Here is a 23,752-nt window from a genome sequence, read left to right as displayed (position 1 = left end):
TAGGGGTTAGAAAGCCTGTGATTGTGTTACAGCGAGCAGATAGGTTCATACACACCCAGACGTCTGAACAAGAAGACACACACAGAGAGAGAGAGGGGGAGGGACACAGAGAAAGAAGGCAGCAAGAGGGGTGAAGTGTGACAGACAGAGAAGGAGGAAGATAAAGTGTCAGGGGGTTTGCAGCTGCAGTGCTGGGATCATGTCTCTTCAGGGGAAGGTGGCTCTGGTGACCGGGGGGGCCCAGGGCATCGGGAGAGCCGTGGTACAGTCACTACTGCAGAACTTGGCCAAGGTCAGTACCCAAAGTCCACATTCACTAATACTGTACCTTCACATTTCTCTTCTCTGACTTTACAAATGTCTCCATTAAAAGGCTCAACTTAACGAAAGGCGCTGTCACTTCAACGCTGTTTGTTCGAATCATGTTCCGCATTAAGAGCTTGGCTCAGCTCTTGAACAACTTGACTGTTTTAACTTTACTAAAACGCCTTCCAGTGTACTGGAACTGTCTGCAGCTCAGTTAAATGCACTGACTTTACACCAGCACTGCTTTAGGCTGCTTTGATGTGATTGTTTTGACTTACATTATTATTATTATTATTATTATTTATTTATTTTCAAACTGTAGTAATGTATATAGAAATAAATGGTGCATTTCAAAGGAAAAGCAAAAAGGCTATTAAAAGAGAAAAAAGAAAGAAATTAGCTTCTGAGGAACTTACCTCACATTCTGTGAAATGAGGCTAATTGTGGCCCAGCACCATCGTGAACATGTCATCACCCCTGTGTGTGTGTTTGTTCCTTATCGTTAAAAACATTGATGTCAATAACCACAATCGTCTAACCACAGCAGCGGGTGATATGCATAAGCAGTGCACTCCACAGTCATGTAGCACTGCAGAGTTACTGCAGAGATAGACAAACTTTAGCACCGGTGTGACTTTGCAGGTGAACTTTTAAAGTGTGGACTGACAAGCATAACTTTGTCCTTCAGGTGGCTGTGGTCGACCTGAACAAGACCTGTGGTGAAGAGTGCAAGACACAGCTGGATACAGAGTTTGGAGAAGGCAACTGCACCTTTATTCTGTGTGACGTCTCTGATGGAGATGCACTGAGAGGTATTAGTAGCTGTGGGACTGTTATAAGAGAGATAAATGACAACGGTGCCTTATACATCGCCTATCGCTTCTCAAGTGACACGATATGAGAACTTTGGTGATAAGCCTGGAACACACCCAGTTTGTTGATCTGCTGGCAGCTGCCCAGGCAGTTATTATGACTCCTTAGGCAGACTAAAGAATATGACTGTGCCCAATCCCTTTAAGCTTCCTTTTGATGAATGAGGTGAATTAAAAAAGCAAAAACCCAAGGACTATTTTTAGCAGGTGTTAGAACTTTCTTTTCCTGGAGAGGCTCTATGAGTTGACAGCTGCAGTCAGACGGTGTGAAAGAGCAGCAGGTTCAGTCAGGCAGACTGCAGCTGATGATCTTTGACACTTGTCAAAGTTACAAACAGGTTCCCCAATGTAACCAAAGATGCGTTTTTACCACACAACATGTACAGTATAATGCCCTGTACTACTGCTCTCTTCACTTATCCTCCCCTGTCCCGCAGATTTGCTACTGGTGTGTGTGTGTGTGTGTGAGAGAGAGCGAAGAAGAGAAGGCAGGGCTAGAAGTGTGTGTAATCTGAATGAGTGTGTCTTGTGAGAGAGAGAGAGAAAGGGAGAGGAACAAGGTTTCATTGTCTGGCATTGAAAAAGTAAATCCCTGCAGGCTAGTGGCTGTGGAATGCTGTTTGGTGTTGCTCCTAAGTGTGTGATAGCACTGCTGTTGATTTGGACAAACACACACACGCACACACACACACACACACACGTGTTAAAAGTCACTATGTTTGTTTCTAATTGTGGGGTGTCCAGGTATGGAATGCTGCAGGTGATGACACATAGGTTTTACCACCTCACATTTCTCCCCCCAGCTGTTTCTCCAGTCACGTCTGTCTGCCTACATGGAGAGATAAAAAAAACGAGGTGGAGGCTCATTCTTTCAGAGCACAATGCCTATCTCCTTCACATTGTCTGAGTTGACTGTCTGTGTCTTAAGTCAGTTTGGCCTCATAAATAAGGAAACAAAAAGACATCTCAGTCAGTGTTTCAGGAAGAATTTCTAGTGAGATGTGCATCGGTGCGGTGCAATTGATATATATAGTCCTCCTCTGCCAACATTCTATGAAACATAGAACAAACAAAGAGATTATGTTTTATGCGTTGATTGCCACAATGAAACTAGAATTATGCCTCCAACCAGCCAGGCTGCAGTTTACATCTACGTCCGTCCAGATTTATACAATATGTAGGGAAAACTTTGAAGGAAATGTAGCCACAACAGTGGAGTATGCTAAAAATATGGATGGTGCTGCACAGAAGCTACAAATTCTAAAACGTGGACACTGCACTCACATCTTCAACCTGACAGCTCGAGATCTACGCAATTACCACGGTTTCAAGGTTTTCACATTAGTATCACCAATTGAGTATCGGACCAAATGTGAGCCAATGTCTCTTTTCGCTTTCTGCATACAACCTGAAATCATAATGCTTGTGAAGTCATCATGACTGACGCCTGCGCATAGAAACGGCCACAGAGACAAGTTTGTATGTTTGGGATGATGTCTGAGCCGATGATGCTTCCTGATAATGTCAGGGGCAGTGTCACACAGTCCAAAGCTGAACTTCGGCAGTTCATGCCAGTTAATGTCGCTAATGTGATGGGACTAACGCTGGCAGACACTGTGTGCTAATAACTACGTCCTTCTTTCCACAGTCAGTCATGATCAATTCATTGTATAAAAGTGGTGAAGAAGCTCTTCAGTTCTGGTCTGGGGTTTTCAGCAAGTGGGATGAAGCTAAGAATCCTGGTTTTCCGCTCTCATGAGATCTTGTGACAGTGTCTGAAGTTTTTCACAGATGGCTTTTTGTTTGTGTGGTTAGATGCCTTCCAGTGCACCGTGGATCAGTTTGGTCGCCTGGACATCGTCATCAACAATGCCGGCATCAACAATGAAAAGAACTGGGAGAAGACTATACAAGTAAACCTGGTAAGGTGCCAGTAATAAAGACGAATCAAGTCAACTTAATTTATATAGATGTCGTGGTTGTGAAGTCAAAAATAATCACAAATAATAAAGTTGGTAGTTGTAAATAACCATTTGTTATTTGCGAGAAAAAAATAGTCTGTGTGAACAAATGATATCAATGGTGATTCTTACATAGAGACACACTAAAAAAAATGTAATTTTGTGAACATGTGTGTACAGATACAAAACAGAAAATAACATTTAGATCCTAGTGCCTGATGTTCCAACACTGTGTGACAGTTACAAATATGAATCCCTACTCTAGTTGTGTTCTACTTAATGCAGAGCTGAGCAAGACTGAGTGAATGCAATGCATGATGGTTAGAAATGTTGTCCAACTTTTGCTGGGGTTGAGGCTCTACAGCACCAGCAAAAGTTGGACAACATTTCTAACCAGAATGCATACATGGCAGTAAAACCTCTCATTGCAGAGCAGCTGCAGTCAGGTGCTGCAGTTGCTTTCCTCCAGGAAACCACCTCTTTGACCTACATAACTTTGCATTTGCTATAGCTTTGCTAACATGCATGACATCTTCTTTCATTTTGTTAAAAGAACTTCAGATCTGTTCTCTCCTATGATTCTCTCATCCAAACAGAGGTGGGAGCACCAATACTATAGTTTTCATTTCCAGCAAGGAAGCTGTAAAAACTGTTTAATTCAGTAGTTTGTTATTGCTTAAGAACTTTTCTAACTGAAAAACTGACTGTTTGCACTGTTAGCAGTTTATCATGTGTGTGTAGGACTTTTGATACTATTTTTCAGCTCTGCATGAACTCAAATTGTGTAATTTAGAGACCAGGGTTTGGCCTCAGGGTGTTTTTAAGAGGGTTAAGATGTAAGCTGTCGTGTCAGCTTTCGGTTTCTTCAGAGATAAATTATTTTTTGTGTCATGTCATTTTTAGATCACAAATGATTTGGCAATTTTATTTTGGAAGTGAAAAACTTTGAAGAGTAAACAAATATTCTTTGTTTTAAATCCAGGTTAAAACCAGCTTGTTTTTATGAACCCATGAACACATCAAATATTTTTGTCATTCATTTGTTTTTGTTTTTTTAATGATATTATCTTGCCCAGTGCGGTGAAAACATGGTAGATTTATGTTTTGAGTGGATCTTTTTTTAAATTTTATTTTGTATACCCTTCAAATTTTGTAATACTGTAACATGAGTTTTAGGTCATATCACACACCCCTGCTTTTGACAACTGCATTAACACCAGTGACAGACAACTGAGAAACAAATGTTTTCTTTTTAATTTCTTCATCAGGATTTAAAAGACAGGAGCATATTGAGACATACTAATCAAAAATCCCATATAAAATTTCATTAATCCCAAAATGAGCTGCGATTTCGAATGCAAATAACCAACACATGAATTCAAATTTAAAAAAGCTTATTCATGTAGACATCATATTATGATAACAGGAAATATATTTTTTTTTGCTTGTCACAATATATTGCATGAACACATATAAACTGAGTTTTTGTCCAGAAGAAAAATTGTGTTCTCTGATAAAATGTGAACGCCATTTAATGACCCAGTATTAAGATAAAACAGGGATTGATTTGCATAAGAAGTACACTCTGTTTAGTCTGAAGGCCTCTGGGTTTCAGTGGTAAAACTGAAAATGTACTGAAATAACATTGCATGCCCCTGTTGAAGCTCGTGATATGACTTCTGTAACCAGTTCTAGCGGCACTGACACTGTTAGCCAACAAGCACTTCCACTGTCAAACTGGAGGCTGCATTATCCCCAAAAGACCCCAGCTCAGCCCTCTGAGAGTGCTACATCCCCTCTCCGGGCGGTTCAGACTACTCCATTGCGTCATCAGGCCTTCCCAACAACCATCCATGACACCAAACCCCAAGGCCCTACTACTGCATTCCTGCAAAACAGGCAGTTCAATCTTCCGCAGTGGATAAACACGTCCAATCTCCCAGTGTACACTTGCAACCCCATGACTCTCAACTCAACAAGTTCTCTTGAGTTGACATAGTTCTTCAGCTTTTCAACCACAGTACCTGTCTTACAGTGTCTTTGGAATGTGATTCAATGGGGAGATACAGGCAGTTGCCCTGCATATATCAGTGCTATCAATTATGAACAGTAATGACAACAGAGATGCAATAAAGACAAAACAAGTGAACAACAGCACATGACCCAAAATTACTGAAATCCTTCATGGTGCAATCTACACCTTAACCTCTAGATGCTACTAAACCTTGCACACTGAACCTAACCTACACGTGCTCCAATCTACTAATGATGTATAGTGTAATATCATGCCTACAAACTCATGCCTTTCAGTTATTGCTGAATCATACAAATGGCCACTCTATACTTCTTGTAGCTCCAGTGAGGTGTTAAAAGTGTGAATTGAACAGAAAAAAACTTGTCTTCGATGTCCCGCTAACGTTAAGTACTAGGATGCTGGGGGTCATCCCTATGTCCCTATGCACCAGCGCTAGATAGCAGCACCCGTATTTGAGATATTTTGGCTTCATTTTTGCAGAGTTCAGGGCCATATCCTTCAGAGGCTGCATTTATTTGTTATCTATTAATTCAAGGTTTATTAGATAGGGACCCATACAGAATATATAGACAAAATTAAAACAGTTGTCCGATGCAAGTATCACAGTGTTTATAGCAGATGCTAATTTGCAACACCCGTCCCTAGAAGGGCTTTTTATGAAAATATTTGATTAAACAGAGAGATAAATGATATAAAGAGAGAGAAAAAACTGACCATAAAGCACACACAAAAAACATTACAGACAGTAAACTTGATTTGAAGTCTGATGGTGTCACAGGGGTGGAACTTGGCTGTCCCATTTCAAAGACTCCGAGAAATGCATCTATCCAATTTCGAGGGACAAAGGATCCAGGGAATCCTCCTTGGGCTAACCAATCCCAGGATTCATTATGCACTGGTGAAAAAGCTAACAAGCTAGCTATGCAGACAGCTGAGCTGCAGAAAGTACAGAGTCCTCCGCAGGATGTGGCTCCCGAATGGACACGGCTATTGACTTGCACCAAATGAAACGACCAGTCCACAGTATATGGGGATGATGAGCAATGGAATGACATTGACTATTAATTACATATTAAATATAAAATGTTGATTAGCTGGCTATGGATACACATCTTGAAGTAAATATAAACATCAAGCCAAGCCATATTATAAATAGTATTTAGGTCAATGGCAGAAAAGGACAAAAAACACATTAATTTTTAAGAGCAAACAACCTGTCTGACAAGAGAATATAAATGTAATCACATGGATGTGTATTTTAGGAAGTCTGCACGCTACAGATAGACCTGTAGGAAGGTTCTGCTGCCAGGGCAAAAAAATATTTTTCCTTAATGCAGACTGATGTCACTGATAAATGGTTAATGGAAGGTAACACTGTGGATCAGGGTACTGAGCTGATGGAAATTCAGTTTGATTGACATTGTCAAGGAGTTTTTCAGTTTTTTTTTGTAAAGAGCACATCTTCCCCAAACACAAGTTGTACTGTCTTTCAACAAAATCATTCGTCACGACTGAAGTCTGTCCTCTGTCACATGTCTACCAGCTGGAAACACAACAACCACACAACGGACTGTATGAAATGTCAAATAATGGATTTAAAGTTTTAAATAGTCACAAATAATAGAATTGGAGAGGTATCAGTATCAGTTTAACTAAAAATGTAAAACTACTTCCATTATTCCCATTAGTTTAATATGCATTTATTTATACATCTTCAATCTCTATAGAGTTAAATGTTGGTAAAAGATAAATTGTCTGTCATGCTACATCTACAAGTTGAGACTGAAATAATATATTTTTAGATTGCACTGGCACCCTTAAACTGTTACCTAATCTGTCTGTGTGTTTTAGGTCTTTTGCTTTTTCAGAGGCGGAAATTCCTCATCTTCAAACCTCAAACATCAAGCCTCCCTCAGGGCTCTATCTTATGTTTCATCTGTTTTTTGTTTTTTTAATATTTAGAATCTGATGCGTACCGTCTCTCCTCTCCATGAAATGCTGTGCTGTCAAGAGGCAAAAAATTAGAGATGATCTTCTGCCCACAGCTACTTATTGCGATAGAAATTGCAAAAATATTAGGATGTTATAAACCTGTAGCACACTGCACCATGTAACTCTGCTGTAGTAAACTTTGTGGTAACCACTAATGTTTTTTACCTGCTGTTATTAAGGGACTATAAGAACAATGTTGGTCAGAGCAGGATTTTAAAACTACTGGCCATAAAATGTTTGTTGATATTTGTGATCCCTGCAGGATGATTGGCAGTTATTGATGTAACGATGATAGTTTCAAAATTAAGTTATTTATTTTGCCGCAGCCATCATTAAATGTCCTCCACCAAGGAGGTTTGTTAGGTTTGTTTGTTTGTTTGTTAGCAGGATTATGCAAAAAACACTGCATTGATTTCCATTAAACTTTGTAGAAGGATGGGACGTGGTCCAAGAAAGAACCCATTAAATTGGGATGGAGCTGCACAACGGGACAGGAATGTTTTTATCACTTTCTTTAACATTGCAAGATGTTTTATGATATTTTCAACAATTGCCCAGGGAATAATATATGGACCTGAATGCAAATTTACAGGAGTGCATGAGTGTGTGCAATTTGGTGCGGACCCAATAGAAATCCCTGAATCAGCCAGTTGAAATGTAGAGAAATTTGGTATGTGCACTACTGAGTGCCACTCTTGTTTGCTTACAGTTTCAGTTCCTGCTTTATGTGCTCTACTTGCAGCTGTGACCATGTTGTCTCTTTATCTTTGTAGACATCTGTAATAAAGGGGACCTACTTGGCACTGGACCACATGAGTAAAGAGTATGGCAAGGAAGGAGGCACCGTTATTAATGTATCCTCTATGGCAGGTAACATAAACACACCCATTTACACGTGCACACATTTACAGACTCAATTTTACATGTTATTAACCTTGACTGACAGAGATTTTGCATTGATAAAAATGATGACCTAAACATTGTTCAAACTAAAAGAAAAACATGGGAGCCAAAGTTTGTTGTGTTTTCCAGATATTTGATAATTGAATAAAAATTTGCATGTGAATACATTTGAACCTAAAACATTTCCTGTTGCACTTTGGTTCGAAATGAAGGTGAGATCAATGCACAAATCAAATGTACCAGTGATGCGTTTGTTTGTTCGTGACATGGCTGCAGCATGGATCAAGAAGTCATATGTTATACATTTACAGGGAGATTTTATACTGACTAATTATTTTTTTTAAAGAAAGAAAAAGACTTGTTCAAGTGTTTTCATAGCACATGTGCATAATCTAATTTGGTGCCAGGTCTTGATGGGATCATCATGTCAGTTAAGCCTGTGTTAGTTTGGGCTGTAGAAGGAAAACTTTGGCTTGTTTGAAAGACAGAATTTGATTTTGCTGGACTGAAAGCAAACAGGTGTAATGTGGAACCCATTACTTCTGTTGGCACACACTGCTTTCTCTGTATCTCAGTGTATTTATGATATGTTGGGTCTATACTGCAACTGTTCCTCACATTACATGCCTAAATTGCGCCTGGAGGCTGTCAATTCAATGTATGAATGGTGTGTTGGAATGATGGTTGAACAGCGCTCTGTACAGAACAGTAATATATATATATATATATATATATGCATCTCAAAAAAAAAATTTTTTATTTAACTTTAATATATTCATAGAAATAATGAAATATTCCCCTAAGATCATTCAAAAGGGATTTACAATACAGAAATTTCAACTTCTGAAAAGTAAGTTCATTAATGCACACAATACACGGTTGAGGTTCCTTCAGAATTAATTATCAATATGGTTGTGGCATTTGGGTGATTAGCCTGTGGCACTGCTGAGGCATTATTGAAACCCAGGTTGCTTTGATAGTGACCTTCAGCTCGTTTCTATTGTTGGGTCAGGTGTTTCTCATCTTCTTCTTGACAAGACCCCCATAGACTCTCTATAGGGTTTAAAGAGTTGACTGGACAAACAAGCACAGTAATAGCATGGTCAGCAAACCAGTTAGACTAGAATTTTTGCACTGTGGGCAGGTACTAGGTCCTGCTGGAAAAAGGAAATCTTCATTTTCATAAAGCTTGTCAGACGGAATCATGAAGTGCTCTAAAATCTCCTGGCAGATGGCTGCGTGGACTTTAGACCCTAATAAGTCACAGTGAGTCAACACCAGTAGATGAAATGACACCCCAAATCATCATAGACTGCAGAAATGTCACATGTTGCTTGAAGTCCAGCTTCAAGCAATTTAGATTTTTTTGCCCCTTTACTTTTCCTCCAGACCCACAGACCTTGATGATAAAATGAAATGCAAAATTTACTGTCACCAGAAAAGAGGATGTTAGACCACTGAGCAACGGTCCAGTTCTTTTTCTCCTTAGCCCCGGTCAGACGCTTCTAAAGTCTCTAAAGTCTTGTTCAGGAGTGGATTGATACATGGAATGCAACAGTTGCAGCCCATTTCCTGAAGACGTCTGTGCTCGGTGGCTTTTGATGCAGTAACTCCAGCCTCAGTCCATTCGTTGTGAAGCTCTCCCAATTTCTTGAATCAGCTTTGTTTGACAATCTTCTCAAGGCTGCTGTCATCCCAGTTGCTTTTGCAACTTTCCTTTGCCCTTCCAGTCAACTTTCCATGAAAATGCTTTGATACAACCCTCAGGTCATACAAAAACAGCCATCCCACTCAGCGATGACCTTCTGTGTCTTTCTCTACTTGTGGATGTTGTTGATGCTCGTCTTCTGGACAACACAAACATACATTGTAGTAATGGGATGGTGGGATCTCCACTGTATTACAAGATGTCATTATTAATGGTTCTCTGGAATTTTGATTCAATCTGTAGGGGAAAAGCATGGCTTGTTGGAAGGTTAGAAGGAAAATGTATTATTACTTTCTGACAGTCTTTAATTGACAAAGACGAAAATCTCTATAAAATGCAGCTGTAGTAACTTTGATAAATACACCCTTGGTATCAGCAAACCTATGACAGTGTTTGCAGAGACCCTGATACTACAGTGACATTTCATTTATAGTTGATAGCACATGCCTCAGGCTTTAAACTTTCTACTTCCCAACTACTTTAATGAAAACAGCACCTCTCTCCCTTATGTGTGTTATGTGTGAAACACATAAGACAAAAATCAGCCATGACAGTTTGGCAGATGTCCACTACAACCGAAACTACTGAATCTCTACCTCATTTTTCTACACACACACACCCACGATTAACAAGGTAATTCCAGTTCGTTTTTACATTCTTTTGATGGACCAGTATGTACAGAGCCAGACTTGCATTAATCTTTTTCTAAACTCAAACACAGACCCTGTAAAAACTCAGAGGAGGGACCAAACTGCATTATACAATCACTGAGTACTTTACCGAGAAAACCACACTAATACTTGGTATTTACTATCCTTGCTCTCAAACAGCCTCAGTTGACTCCATGGATTCATGCTGTGACCTTACCACTTGCAGCTTCACCATGTGAACTGGCTACACTTTATAGTATCCATGTGTACAGTTTTCCTGACCTGTAACTGCATGTCTTTATACATTGCATGAGTGCCACATGATTGGCTGATTGCATGAATAAACGGGTGTACAGCTGTTCCTTATATAATGCTTGGTGAGTGTACGTACCAGCTTAATGAGATCCTTATGAAGAACATAGCCCCTTTTGCTTTGATTGCTAGCACCTTAATGAGCTCTATAATGATAAATATTAGGGGGAATACTGGAATTGTCACTATTGTCCCCTAAGTTGCAGTTGATTAGCCTCAAATTCTAGTTGAGTAGATAAGTGAGCTGTTACATAGCATTTAAACAGTATCAAATTAGAGAGTAAAGAATATCAAAGTCTTTATTTGACGAAGACGAAAATCTCTATAAAATGCAGCTGTACTAATTTTTATAAATACACCCTAGGTATTAGCAAAAAAAGTGTTCTGTACTGTATGACATGAGCTTGCAGAGACCCTGAAACTACAGTGACATTTAAGTTCTAGTTGATAGCACATGCCTCAAACTTTAAATTTTCTACTTCCCAACTACTTTAAAGGCCCGGTATCTATTTATGTTTTTACTTTTCTGGTGGCATCTGGTGGTAAAGTTGCAAACCGTAACCAACTGAGCATCCGACAGGGGACACTTTATGGTGGCGCACCGCCAATTCTATTTCCGGTTCCGCAGCGCTGGAAATTCAACGAGAATGCAACATATTCTGGACCGTTATCTGCAACCGCATTTACTGCTACGTTCCATTATACCTCGGAACTCGGACCCAGGAAGTCATGTTGTTGATTTTTTTCCGGCCTCCCTAGTCGCAGTGGAGACGGAACACAGCACAACACAACGCAGCAAACATGGCAATTTACACGGAGGTCGGGTCCCCCTAATGTTACTATATTTAACTCATTCAAAGTTAAAGAAAAAACATATTTTTTTTGTTGCATGTGATTATACATATATGAACATACAATTATGAACAATATATTCAATTTCTGTGAAGACATTCTTCTAAATATTACACACTGTAGCTTTAATGAAAACAGCCCCTCTCTTCCTTGTGTAGTTGGAAGAGAAGGGCTGTTAGGTATGACTGCACAGAAACAATTCCTCATTGTACTGCTGCCACTCTTTGTCGCTCGCTCCTCACCAAGAAACATCACGGCTGTGATCTCCATCCATCATGACTATCTAGCTGCTGTTACTAATTGGATATCTCAAAATTTCCTCCATCTTAATACAGATTAGATAGATGTCTCTGTTTCCCTAAGAAGGTCGGTGGGTGCTACTGAGCAATCAATGGAGTAGAACGTGTGTTTAGAGGCTCCCGCAGATTTCGATTCAAACTATTATTTACAACGCTTTTTTGTAAAAAATCTGATTTTGTTGAACTAAAGTGCAAGTTTGAACGTTTAAATACAGAGTATTCCAAGTTGGAAAATAAATGTGAAGAACTTCAATCCAGATCACGTCGCAACAACCTAAGAATACTTGGTGTTTCGGAGGACACAGTTGTAAACACTACTGCTATTGCCGCCCTGTTAAAGAACACGCTAAAGCTGGATAAAGAGCCGCTCCTACACCGGGCACACAGATCTGCCCAACTGAGGCCGAGACCCGGTGAGCGACCTCCTCCCATTATTGCCAGGTTCCAATACTACATTGACTGTGCAGATGTTTGTGTGCGGATTAATGCAGGAGACGTGAGGATTTCCATTTTCCCCGACAATACTGAAGGTAGCCCGGGTCCGGGAAACAGCTATTAGGACAGCTGCGGGGCGCTGAGGGGGTCCGCTATGGTCTATTCTACCCGGCCCAACTGCGGATCAACTATGGAAGTGTGGAAAAAGACTTTGTCTCAGCAGAGAAGGACAAAGCCTACGTCAAGAAGATGAACATTGGGTGTTGTTTCTAGATGGCAGCTTACCATGATCATACCTCTCTCACATCTCACATTTGCATATTGTTCACATCTGATGTTCATTCAGATTATTTATTTGTTGACTTGGGATTTGTCCCATTTGTCTCTTTTTTTCTCTTTTTGAGGTGTGATAATGCTGTATTTCGGCATAATATTATTTTTATAATATAAGTTAAGCTATAATGAGTAGAATGTTTATATTTCCTTTAAAGAAATTAAATTAGGCCTAGTTCATAAACAAACTTAATTCACATACTATTACAATTAGGTCAACCCATGCGGGGTATTTCACTATTAATTGAGCCTTAATGCTATTTTTTGACTCTGTGGGAGCATCTCTTAGGTTTAGTTCAGGGGTCTCATTTATAAAACTGTGCGTAGGATCCTTACTAAAAGTGTATGTGCACCAAAAAGCAAAAAATGGCATATGCCGAAAAACATTCAGACTTATAAAACCGTGTATACGCACACCAGTGCGCAATTCTCCCTTTATAAATCACAGATCACCTACAAGTATGCATATGTGAATCAGCCTTATATCCTGCCCTGTAAACGCCCATTTTAACCATAAATAGTCAATGCAAATCACCTCATGAATGCTGATCCGTATATTAATGACCCTGGCATCCAATCGTTCTTTCGTTCCGACAGGTGAGAAAAAAGAAAAGAAACGTCACTTCTCAGACACTTACATAGACACGACTCTAGGGAGGTGGATGCCTGGAAAACAGCGTTATTTGTTGCCACAGCTGCGGGATCACTAATAAAAAGAAGCAGTGCGAGTGGCAACGTGTTGCTGCGGCTGTCAACTGTCAGTTGGACAGAGCGTACAGTGGCAGAACTTAAGAAAATCTGTCCGATCTGAAGGTTCACTAAATCTTTCTACTCCTTTACCAACATGTATTTAATTTGTGTTGCTTGAGTATTAATTTAAATGTGCGACATAAAGAATCTCATTCATTCAAGGTGGAGGCAAAGAGGAACGTGTCTGCAGCGTACGTGAATCAGCCTTATAATCAGCCTTAAAATGTACACGCCCATTTTAACCATAAATAGTCAATGCAAATCACCTCATTATCCACACATAAATATACTCCACCACTTTGGAGATGTGATTCTTTATTACTTGCAGAAATTCTGTGAATTTATTTTAAATTGTACTGATGAGTTTCTCTCTTTCAACCAAACTGAGGCTACATCGTATTCACTTCTCTTGGAGTCCTCTGAGATTTTCTCAGATGACAGATTATTTCATATTCCTCCCATTCCAATAAAAACAATGCCAGGCTGTCAGAACTTTCTGCGCCTATCAGTAGCCTCGATCAAGAGTGCGCATCTGGGGATAAAGCAAATTGTTTACTGGCACACCAGTTGAAACCGCAATCCTCCATCCTCTCATACCTCAAGTAAAAATTTCTTCTGATATAACTGTCACAGACCCTGTGGAAATTAATGCCTCATTTAAGTCATTTTACTCTGTACAAATCAGAATTTCCCACAGATACCACTAAGATTTGTCAGTTTCTGGCTAATCTTGAAAATCTAACCATCGATTGGATGCTCCACTCTCCCTGGAAGAATTACTTCTTTCAATTAAAGCAATGCAGTTAAATAAAGCCCCAGGTCCTAAATTGTCCCCTTTACTTTTGCATATGTTTAATTAATCGTTGGAAAATGATTTGCTACCTCCCACACTCACTCAAGCATCAATATCTCTTCTTTTGAAGCCTGACAAGGATCCCACCTACTGAGGCTCTTATAGACCTCTGTCCTTACTAAATGTTGATGTAAAGGTACTTGCCAAGACTATGGCTCTCTGTTTTGAGAAGGTTTTGCCTAGTATTATTTCTGAGGAACAGAATGTTTTTTTAAAGGAAGTCATTTATTATTTAACATTCGTACTCTTTTAAATATAATTTACATCAACAAATAATTCACCTGAAATTGTAATATCATTGGATGCTGAGAAGGCATTTGACAGGGTAGAGTGGGGATACTTATTTGTATATATTAAAGAAATTCGGCTTTGTAAATAAATTTATAAACTGGGTGAGATTATTATATATATAACCACGAGCGACTGTTCAAACAAACGTCACCCGCTCTATTTTTCACTAGAGCAAGGGACATGGCAGGGCTGTCCTTTATAACCATCTCTATTTGCCCTGGCTATTGAACCACTGTCCCTTTCATTGCGATCCTCCCACTGTTTTTAAGGTGTCTTTCGCAACGGCGTCGAAGATCGTCTGTCATTGTATGCAGATGATTTGTTGTAATATGTAACCGACCCTGAATCCTGTCTTCCTGGCATTCTGTCTACACTTGATACCTTAGTTATTTTTCTGGATATAAATACATTTACAAAAGAGCGAATATTATCCTATTAATACTGCAGGTGTGCTCCCCAGACTGGTAAACGGACTGTATTTATAGAGCACTTAAGTCACTCAGAGGGTTTTACAGTAAAAGTTACATTCATGTAAACAGTGATATAGCATTTCTAATTTTTCTGTCAAATCATTCACACATCAGGGGCAATTTTCAGGGTTACATGTGCAGTTTAAACAGTCTTACTCTTGACCCTTATTATCCAGTAGGGGCCTGTCAGTAACACGTTGATCTCAACAGAGTCTGCGGTGCATTGCATCTCTTTTCGCCTTTCACCTTTATGCAATATGGAACACACAAATATGGTAATATTGGATTGTGGAGAGGCATTGTCAATCACATCACACAGGAACATGCACTTCGGGCGACCTTTGTGCAAGGCATCAAGAATGAAGAAGAAAAGGACTTGTTAGGTTTCACTACATCCTGCTACATTTAAGTGAAAAATTTAGCTGCAGTATGTTTTAATGGAATTCCAACGTTGTTTGTTCACAGTGTGTGTGAGGATGTTCCTGATCACTGTCAGACATTTCACCTTGTAGATCTAGAGCAGTTCAGCCTCTGGTTAGCGGACATATGGTAATCATTTTTCACTTTCACAATCTCACTTGTGATAAAATCTGTGTGTATCTGTGTGTGCATGTACTTGCCATTCCCATAACAAACACAGACTTGTCTAAACATGGGCAAACATATTACAAGCATATTGTTTTTTGTGGGAAAGAATGTGTGTGTATGTGTGTGTGTCTCTCTTTCTGAAATGGATTCAGAGTCTTTGTTCAGCCGGCATATTTGGCCCTTAACTTTGTAACTTGATGTGTATGTGTTCCCATTAGGCTATGAAACAGATGTTGTAAGATAAAAGCAAACTTTAATTCATTTATTGTCTCTCTCCCTCATTTATCCTGAAGAAACTGGATCAACACTACATTTTTGGGAGGGTTGTGGGAGGAATTCATCTTTTTCCAAAATCCTAAAAAACGTAACCACGGAGGCTAAATTGGCCGCCTCGTCATCTAGTGGGTATTTGGTACAACCCACCTGCTGTGGATTTTGTCCTTATTCAGCCATGACAATAATCAAAAGCGGCAGTGTGATCTCAAGTCCACTAAACACTTGGAATGTGATTGAAATAGAAAATGTATGTAAAGTAGGTTTTTCTTAGTTTTATCTAGATTTTAAGTGTAACATGTTTTGAATGTATCAAGGCAATGAGGGAGATTGATATTTATTAAGCAAATGACTATATTAAAACTAAATCTATTACCATAAAGCATTGTGCATTTGTTAAGATTTTCAGATATAGTTCTATTTGACGTGGGACGGTAAAGCCTAAGATAGGCCATTGTGCCTTTATTTGCCCACAATGGAGAAATTTGGAAAAATCTTCAAGTTCTACCTGAAGAGTAAGATGCTCAGAACTGTGAAAAATATGAGCTGAGCCCTCTTGCACTAAACTTGGATCAGCTGTTAAAATGGGAAGTGATGAGATGTAGTTAGGTTGTTTTTTTTTGTGCAGACCTGATGGGTGCCTTGTTAAAGAACAACATCACGTTACTCTACATACATAAACCCACAGTATGAGTAGAGAAACTCACAGTGAAAAACACATTGTATGTAAAAGACCAAGTTGAATCCTGCTTAGTCATGAGTCATTGACTAGTCTTTGTTCTGCTGCTGGTGACATGTTTTTTTTCTTCTGTCTTCAGCCTTCCTCCATTCTCCTCATCAGCCTGTCTACACTGCCACTAAACATGGAATCATTGGCTTCACTAGAGCTATGGCAGTAAGACACACACACACACACACACACACACACACACACACCAGGAACTAGGAGCCTGATTGGTTGGGTACTCCTGCGTTTTATTTTATTTATTTGAGAATGTCAGGTGTTATGAATATGCGTTGCTGCTAGTGCGCATCTCTTTTCTGATTAACACCAACACAATTTGAATATCTTCCATGTTTACTGTTTTTGTTGTTTTGCTCAATTTATATAGCTTCATTGTTGTTGTATAGTATTCTGCACTACCACAGCCTCATCTGAGGCCAATTGTTTTGGACACTTGGGTAAAGAGAGTGGCGGAGCAGTCAACTGATCACCATCTGGTGGTGAGTTGGATCAGGGGGTAGGGGAATATTCTGGACAGACCTGGTTGTTGAGGAATTTTGAATTTCATACAAATAAATCTGAATTGAATTGAATTGAAAATTAAACTCACACTGGCAGGGCTTTTCTGGCATCCCTGTGGAGTTGGGGGCAATGAACTTGAGTGGGCAATGTTCAAAGCTTCCATTGCTGAAGCTGCGGTGGTGGGCTGTGGTCTCAAGGTCTTAAGTGCCTCAAGGGGCGGGAAACCTTGAACTACGGGGTTGATACCGGTGGTCAGAGAAGCTGTCCGACTGAAGAAGGAGTCTTTCAGGGATATGTTATCCCAGAGAACTCAGGAGGCAGCTGCAAGGTACCGACAGGCCCGAAGGGCTGCAGCCTCTGCCATGTCAGAGGCAAAGCAGTGGGTGTGGGAGAAGTTCAGAGAAGTCATGGAGAAGGACTTTATAGTCGGCACCAAGGTGCTTCTGGAAAACTGTTTGGCAGCTCTGGAGGGGGAAACGGGGTACCATCCAAGCTGTGAACAGGATGTGACGCTGTTGACCTCAACTCAGGGGATAATGGAGCATGAGATGGGCCGGAGAATCGGAGTAGTGACGAAAAGAGTGTTGAGCCGGAAGGCAATGCTTTTGATCTACCGGTCAATCTTCGTTCCTACCCTCACCTATGGTCATGAAGGCTGGGACACGACTGAAAGAACTAGATCATGGGTACAGCAGCTAAAAATTGGTCTTCTCATGAAGGTGGCTGGCGTCTCCCTAAGAGAATGGGTGAAAGCTCATCCGTGAGAACTCGGAGTAGAGCCACTGCTCCTTTGCGTAGAGAGGAGCCAGTTGAGGTGGTTCGGGCATCTGGTAAGGATGTCCACTGGGCGCCTCCCTGGGGGGGTGTTCCAGGCACATCCAGCTGGGAGGAGACCTCAGGGAAGAGCCAGGACTAGATGAGAGATTTTATCTCCACACTGGCCTGGGAACGCCTCTGCATCACCCAGTCAGTTAATGTGGCCGGGGAAAGGGAAGTTTGGGGTCCCCTGCTTGAGCTCCTGCCCCCGCAGTTGAAGATGAGATGAGATGAGATGATGAGACTACGACTGCCTGGTGAACTAGAGTGGAACAGCTTGTTGTAGCCATCAGTCGTTCGTGCATCTCCCTGGTCTTTAGACCATGGTGAATAATGATGAATAATGGTCTGCAGGAACCTTTTAGTGCCTTGAAAAAAAGGACATTATATTGACTTATATTCATATCCTGGACACTTATTCTAATCGTATCCATAAATACTACTTGCCTAACGCTAACCTTAAAACATTATCACTTTAAAATCTAATTGAAGCTGCAAGCAGCGATATGCAGGCCCTCGCTCATGCACACCCAGGTGTGTTGCAAGTCAGGATGTGTCACAGATATTACTTCCTCTGTTGGCATACATGATGCGTGAAGTACACCATGTAAATTTCATGTAAATGGGACTTTGTTTGTCACATAAGTCTGACTTCCTGTTGTCCCCCTGTCAGTGTTGGCGCTATGACCATGGCTCAATATTGACATGCTGATGTGTTGAGGGCGGACTTTTATCATGCATGAGAAATTTGGGGAAGATATGACAATGTGGATTTGAGTTATGGCATTCTGATGTTTCATAGCTGAGAATTTCGATGTGCCGCCATGAATCAGTCGAAACTGACAAATTTGAAAATATCACTTCATCAAAGTGTACTGCCTTTTGAGACAATTTGAGGTGGATAAGGTAAACCTGCAAGGCAGAGGAACACCCCCAAAATGCTTCCTCTGCCTCATAATAGCGCCGATAGGCTTTTTTGTAGGTTCTGATATGATCCACATGCCTACCAAATTTCGTTCATCTATATTTGAGGTGGATAAGGTAAGTCAGAAAAAACGTCCCCAATCATGAAGAAACATACATTTTTGCCACAAGGGCCATGCCCATGAGGTTCCACGGAATACAACTTTTCAGGGTCTTTAAATGACAGGGACCAAATTATGGAGTTGCTGTGATTAATCCTCTAGGAGGATTTAGGTAAAGAATGACATAAGCAAAAATGCGCTAATTTGCAGGCTAAATTCAAAATGGCAAACTTCCTGTTGGGCAAAGGTAATGGCGTCCAGAGGCTTTCTGGTAGGTCCTGACATGATCCACGTGCCTACCAAATTCCGTTCATCTCCATCAAATTTAAAGGTCGGGCAGAACTCGTGCTGCGGCATTTTGGATTAACTGGAGGCTTTTCACAGACTTATTGGGGCATCCTAGCAGTAATGAATACAGTAGTCCAGTCTAAAAGTAACAAATGCATGGACTAGTTTTTCAGCATCCTTTAGAGATAGGATGTTTCTAATGTTCTTGATATTGTGCAGGTGAAAGAAGGCTGTCCTAGAGACTTGTTTTATGTGAGTCAAAGGACATGCCCTGGTCAAAGGTAACTCCAAGGTTTCTCACAGTAGAGCTGGAGGCCAAGGTAATGCCATTCAAGGTAACTATATAATTAGATAATGTTTCTCTGAGGTGTTTAGGGCCGAGTATAATGACCTAAGTTTTTTCTGAATTTAGAAGTAAAAAATTAGAAGTCATCCAGGCCTTCATGTCTTTAAGACAGTCCTGAAGTTTGTCCTCCTGATTAGTTTCATCTGGCTTTATAGATAAATACAGCTGGGTATCATCAGCGTAGCAATGGAAATTGATGTGGTGTTCTCTTATAATATTGCCTAAAGGAAGCATATATAAAGTGAAAAGTATCGGTCCCAGTACAGAACCTTGTGGTACTCCATGTCTCACTTTTGTATGAATGGAAGATTTGTTATTAACGTTAACAAACTGAAATCTATCAGATAAGTAGGATTTAAACAATTCTAGTGCTGTTCCTTTAATCCCAATGTGTTCTAGTCTCTGTAACAGAATTTTGATATCAATGGTATCAAACGCAGCACTAAGATCTAAAAGGACGAGAATAGAAAATGTCCACTGTCTGAGGCCATGAGAAGGTCGTTGGTAACCTTCAGTAGTGCTGTTTCTGTACTATGATGTTTTCTAAACCCTGACTGAAAGTCTTCAAGCAGACTATTCCTGTGTAAATAGTCACATAACTGGTTAGCAACAGTTTTTTCAAAGATTTTAGAGATAAACAGGAGGTTTGATATGGGTCTACAGTTAGCTAAGATATCTGAGTCTAGAGTCGGTTTTTTGAGCAGAGGTCTAACTACTGCCACCTTAAAGGCCTTTGGTACATAGCCTGTTAATATAGATAAATTGATCTGATCTAATATGGAATTATTAATTAAAGGTAATACATCCTTAAATAGCCTTTATGGAATAGGATCTAAAAGACAGGTTGATGGCTTGGATGAAGTGACAAGTGAAGTCAGCTCAGCCAGATCTATAGGGGAGAAGCATACGAAATATAAATTAGGCGATACTATTGGTTCAGAAGCTACTGTACTGGACAGTGTATCTGTGCTATTAGTGGGAAGAAGCTGGTGATGGTAATAATCTTATTAGTAAAGAAGCTCATGAAATCATTGCTACTCAGAGTTGGAGGAATAGACTGTTCAGTAGAGCTTTTACTCTCTGTCAGCCTGGCTACAGTGCTGAAGAGGAACCTGGGGTTGTTTTATTTGCCTCTATTAGTGAAGAATAATAATTGGTTCTGGCATTTCGGAGGGCTTTCTTATATGTAATTAAACTTTTTTTCCAGTCTAGATGAGAATCATCTAGACTATTGGAACGCCACTTCCTTTCTAACCTACGTGATGTCTGTTTTTAAAGCACGTGTCTGTGCATTAAACCATGGTGCTATCCTCCTCTGTTTGACGTTCTTCTTTTTCAGAGGGGCGACAGTGTCAAGTGTGGAACGTAGTGAGGCTGCTGCACTATCAACAACATCATCAATTTGTGTGGGAGTAAAGTTTTGATAACTATCCTGCACTGTATCGACACATGGCAGTGGAGTAAATAACGAAGGAACTTTTTCTTTGAATTTACTAACAGAGTTTTCTGATAGACACCTGCTGTAATATAACTTTTCTCCAAATTCAGTAAAGTTAATAATGGAGAATTCAAATCTAACTAAGTAGTGATCGGACAGAGGGTTTTGAGGAAATACTATTAGATTGTCAATGTCTATGCCATATGTCAGAACGAGGTCGAGGGTGTGATTAAAACAGTGAGTGGGTTTGTTTACATGTTGAGTAAAACCAATTGAGTCTATGAGCGATTTAAAGGCAGAACTAAGACTGTCGTTGGCAACATCTACATAAATGTTGAAATCACCCACTATAATAACTTTATCTGTGCTAAGCACCAACTCAGATAAAAGTCTGAAAATTCAGATAAAAATTCTGAGTAAAGGCCTGGTGGTCGATATACAACGACTACAATAACTGACATTTCCAGCTTGGGTGAAAGAGGCTAAGAGTTAGGCTTTCAAATTAGTTAAAACTATGTTTAGGTCGAGGGTTAAGCAATAAGTCTGATTGGTAGATTGCTGCTACTCCTCCTCCTCAGCCTGTGGTACGAGGAATATGAGTATTATTATAAAAGGGAGGTGTTGATGCATTTAAACTAACATATTCCTATCGGCTGTAGCCAGGTTTCAGTCATACAGAATAAATCAACATGCTGATCAGTTATCAGGTCATTCACTAACAAAGATTTAGATGGGAGTGACCTAATATTAAATAATCCACATTTTATTGTTCTATTATTAGGTTCATTATAGGCTTTGTGTTGCTCTTTATGAGATTTGTGAGAATTACACCTCTTTTATTTACCTTTGGTTTAGATAGTTGAAGTGGTCGTGGGGCATAAATAGTTTCTATGGGGTTTTGTGGGGGCGACTGTTGCAATAGAAGCGCAGAGAAGCGTGTAAGACTACAACTCTGAATGAGGGTCTCAATTTTAGCAAATTTGTAAGTGGCGCTGTAGAGGCATTTTGCCACGCCCATGCTAAAGTTAAATTTTGTGCAAATTATATCCCATTTCTGGCAAATGTGCAAATTTTGAGCAGCGTACAATCATATTTTTGCAGTGCAAAACGAGGGCAATGCGCTAAGAGAATAATAATAATAATAATAATCCTTGCAAAAACAAGAGGGCTGTCGCCAGTCTCCTGCTGGTCGGCGCCAGCAGGAGGCTGTAATAATAATAATCCTAACGGAAAAGTGATGCCCTCCGGTGGACACAAAGGGCACCGCACCTTCAGTACTTGGGCCCTTATAATTTACTTCATGATGACTTGATTATTGTCCACATAAGGAAGATAAATTCCCATAAGGTGACTGCGCAAACAGCTTATACCAGGGGTAAACACACACACACAGGACCAGCTTCTTCAGGAAACTCAGTGTACAGCAACTCATTCTACACGTGTCCTTGCAGGATGCGTCCTCTCAGGGCAACTACGGCGTTCGTATCAACGTCCTGTGTCCAGCCTTCGTCGACACTCCTCTGCTGCACTCGGTGGAACATGAGGACAACATGGGCAAGTTTGTCAAGTTCAAGGATGATTTCAAACGCAGTATGGACAAGTTTGGAGTTTTACAGTGAGTTCAAGTACTCTTGAGATCCTCGGGTCCTCTCACTTTTCTAGAGATCAGTTTAAAACTAAATGGGACTGAACCTTTGCAGTCAGGGTCCTAAAGCTCTGGAACGACCTGTCCGAGGAAATCAGGTTGTCATCTTTCTTCTTAAAACTATTTTCTTCCAGAAAGCCTTTCCTGAGTGGTTAGATTATTTATTTTTGTTTAAATTGTTTTAACTGTTCATTGTATTGATTTGTTATCTTGCTTTTTTTTTTAAACAAGTTTGTGACTGTGTTTTTAAAAGTGCTATATAAATAGTGGTCATTATTATTATTATTATTATTATAAGATGAAGATCAAGTCTCTTATCAAATGATGTCTTATATGTCTTCTATTATCATATATATATAATTGTCTATAATCATAAGATGCAGAGAGTTTGAACTGTGCATGATGTAATTTGTTGACTTCACTTTGACTTTTTCATGATGTCACTTTTTTTTAAAACAATGTGTGTGTAAAAAATCTGATCCTAATGCTCTGTTTCCTCTCTGTGCTCATGTGCAGGCCCTCACTGATAGCAGAGGGCATGATGAGGTTGGTGGCAGACTCCAGCCTGAACGGAGCAGTTATGAAGATCACCTGCTCCAAGGGAATCCACTTCCACACCTATGAACCCATGTCTGCTTGAGCCTGGACACACCAGACTCCATGCTGCTGCTGGAGGAACAGTGCAACTTTAACTTGTCTGACTGCAACACCAGAGAATGATTCACAACATAAATCTGCCTGCTGCTGGGGTTAAATCATTCATCATTAAATTCATTCAAATGATTTAATAATTATGTGACAAAATGATAATAGTGATCAAAATTAGAAAGTCCAGTTTTACACTGCAAGTCAAGGTTTAAATCTTTGGCAAACCAAATTTATAGATGCAGGTCTTTTGGTTTCAAGCATTGCAATCCAACCCAGACACAACTGATTATGTAGGTTTTTGGAGCGTTTTATAAGATCTGTAACGGTTATTATTTAACAGCTGATTTAATAGATTTTTAAAAAAAATAAAAAAAATAAAAAAAGATCCAGTGGGATACTTTGGAATGGGACTTATTC

General features: G+C 39.9%; 1 protein-coding gene across 2 annotated transcripts; it reads left to right on the top strand.

Moving 5' to 3' along the window:
* Window positions 1-23,740, top strand: hpgd (15-hydroxyprostaglandin dehydrogenase). Of its 2 annotated transcripts, none has more exons than XM_035637199.2 (7): window positions 1-292; window positions 995-1,118; window positions 2,994-3,100; window positions 7,940-8,036; window positions 16,702-16,778; window positions 22,494-22,596; window positions 23,204-23,740. In XM_035637199.2, exons 1-7 carry the CDS (start codon window positions 200-202, stop codon window positions 23,212-23,214), a joined length of 612 nt encoding a protein of 203 aa, XP_035493092.2. In that variant the 5' UTR covers window positions 1-199; the 3' UTR covers window positions 23,215-23,740. The 2 variants fall into 2 exon arrangements, with proteins under 2 accessions (XP_035493092.2, XP_035493091.2); XM_035637198.2 differs by having other exon boundaries at window positions 4-292; window positions 22,494-22,657.
* The last annotated feature ends 12 nt before the right edge of the window (window positions 23,741-23,752 follow it).

Source organism: Scophthalmus maximus, chromosome 8, assembly GCF_022379125.1.
Source record: "Scophthalmus maximus strain ysfricsl-2021 chromosome 8, ASM2237912v1, whole genome shotgun sequence".
NCBI classification, from domain to species: Eukaryota; Metazoa; Chordata; class Actinopteri; order Pleuronectiformes; family Scophthalmidae; genus Scophthalmus; species Scophthalmus maximus.
This window is presented reverse-complemented; position numbering and strand designations above follow the sequence as displayed.